This window comes from Camelus bactrianus, chromosome 3, assembly GCF_048773025.1.
Source record: "Camelus bactrianus isolate YW-2024 breed Bactrian camel chromosome 3, ASM4877302v1, whole genome shotgun sequence".
Classification (NCBI taxonomy): domain Eukaryota; kingdom Metazoa; phylum Chordata; class Mammalia; order Artiodactyla; family Camelidae; genus Camelus; species Camelus bactrianus.
The window spans coordinates 117,115,823-117,117,199 of record NC_133541.1 but is presented as its reverse complement, the minus strand read 5'-3'; the positions used below and the strand labels follow the sequence as shown (position 1 = coordinate 117,117,199).

Genomic DNA, 1,377 nt, shown 5'->3' with positions numbered 1-1,377 from the left:
TTGGCTTGCTGTGCATGCATACACACACACACAGACACACCCACACGCACACACACACGTGCACACGCACATGCACACACACACGCACATGCACACACACACAGAGACACATCCCACAAGCTTACCAGACATTCAGTTCAGGTGGTCATATCCCATGATTGATCTATTAATCACAAAGCTCTCCTTGGTGCTCTAGGTGAAACCCCATGGCCAACCACACTGGACAGCTGGACTTCATCCTCGTGGGGCTCTTCAGTCAATCCAAGCACCCAGCTCTCCTTTGTGTGGTCGTTGTTGTGATTTTCCTGATGGCCCTGTCTGGAAATAGCTTCCTGATCTTTCTGATACACTCTGATGCCCACCTCCACAACCCCATGTACTTTTTCATCAGCCAGTTGTCTCTCATGGATGTGATGTACATTTCCGTCACCGTGCCCAAGATGCTCATGGACCAAGTCTTGGTTGTGAATAAGATCTCAGCCCCTGAATGTGGGATGCAGATGTTTCTCTACTTGACTCTAGTAGGTTCAGAATTCTTTCTTCTGGCTGCCATGGCCTATGACCGCTATGTGGCCATCTGCCATCCGCTCCGTTACTCTGTTCTCATGAGCCATCGTGTGTGTCTCCTCTTGGTGTCTGGCTGCTGGATCCTGGGATCGGTGGACGGCTTTATGCTCACACCCATCACCATGACCTTTCCTTTCTGCAGATCCAGGGAGATCCATCATTTCTTCTGTGAGGTCCCTGCTGTCATGAAGCTTTCCTGCTCAGACACTTCCCTCTATGAGACACTCATGTACCTGTGCTGTGTCCTCATGCTCCTCATCCCTGTGACAGTCATCTCAAGCTCCTATTCTTTCATCCTCCTCACCATCCACAGGATGAGCTCAGCCGAGGGCCGGAAGAAGGCCTTTGCCACATGCTCCTCCCACATGGCTGTGGTCATCCTCTTCTACGGGGCTGCCGTTTATACCTACATGCTCCCCAGCTCCTACCACAGCCCTGAGAAGGACATGGTCGTATCTGCCTTTTACACCATACTCACTCCTGTGCTAAACCCTTTAATCTATAGTCTGAGGAATAAGGATGTCACGGGGGCTCTAAAGAAGATGTTGAATGAGGTGTCCGTCTTTCAGAAAACTGTGAAGTAAAACTTTTCATAGTATTGGTTTTTATTCACTCCACACGTCAGAAATTTATGGTCTTATGCCAATGTTATTCCTCAGACTCTAATACCATGATGTGTCATCTCATATTCATCCATTTTAGAGGAATTATTTCCCTGTGCTGGAAAACTCCCCATTCTTATACTCCTTGTATACAGAAATGGTTTTTGCTATTGTGGTGAATCTACGTTACACTTTTTCTGAAGTTGAA

At 47.8% G+C, this 1,377-nt stretch overlaps 1 protein-coding gene across 1 annotated transcript; it reads left to right on the top strand.

Moving 5' to 3' along the window:
- Window positions 1–206: 206 nt before the first annotated feature.
- Window positions 207–1,151, top strand: LOC105067908 (olfactory receptor 2T29). The gene has a single exon (XM_010953588.2). It carries the CDS (start codon window positions 207–209, stop codon window positions 1,149–1,151), a length of 945 nt encoding a protein of 314 aa, XP_010951890.2.
- Window positions 1,152–1,377: the final 226 nt, after the last annotated feature.

Excerpts from the sequence above, each read along its gene's own strand:
- LOC105067908 (XM_010953588.2), top strand. The coding sequence starts at position 207 with ATGGCCAACCACACTGGACAGCTGGACTTCATCCTCGTGGGGCTCTTC.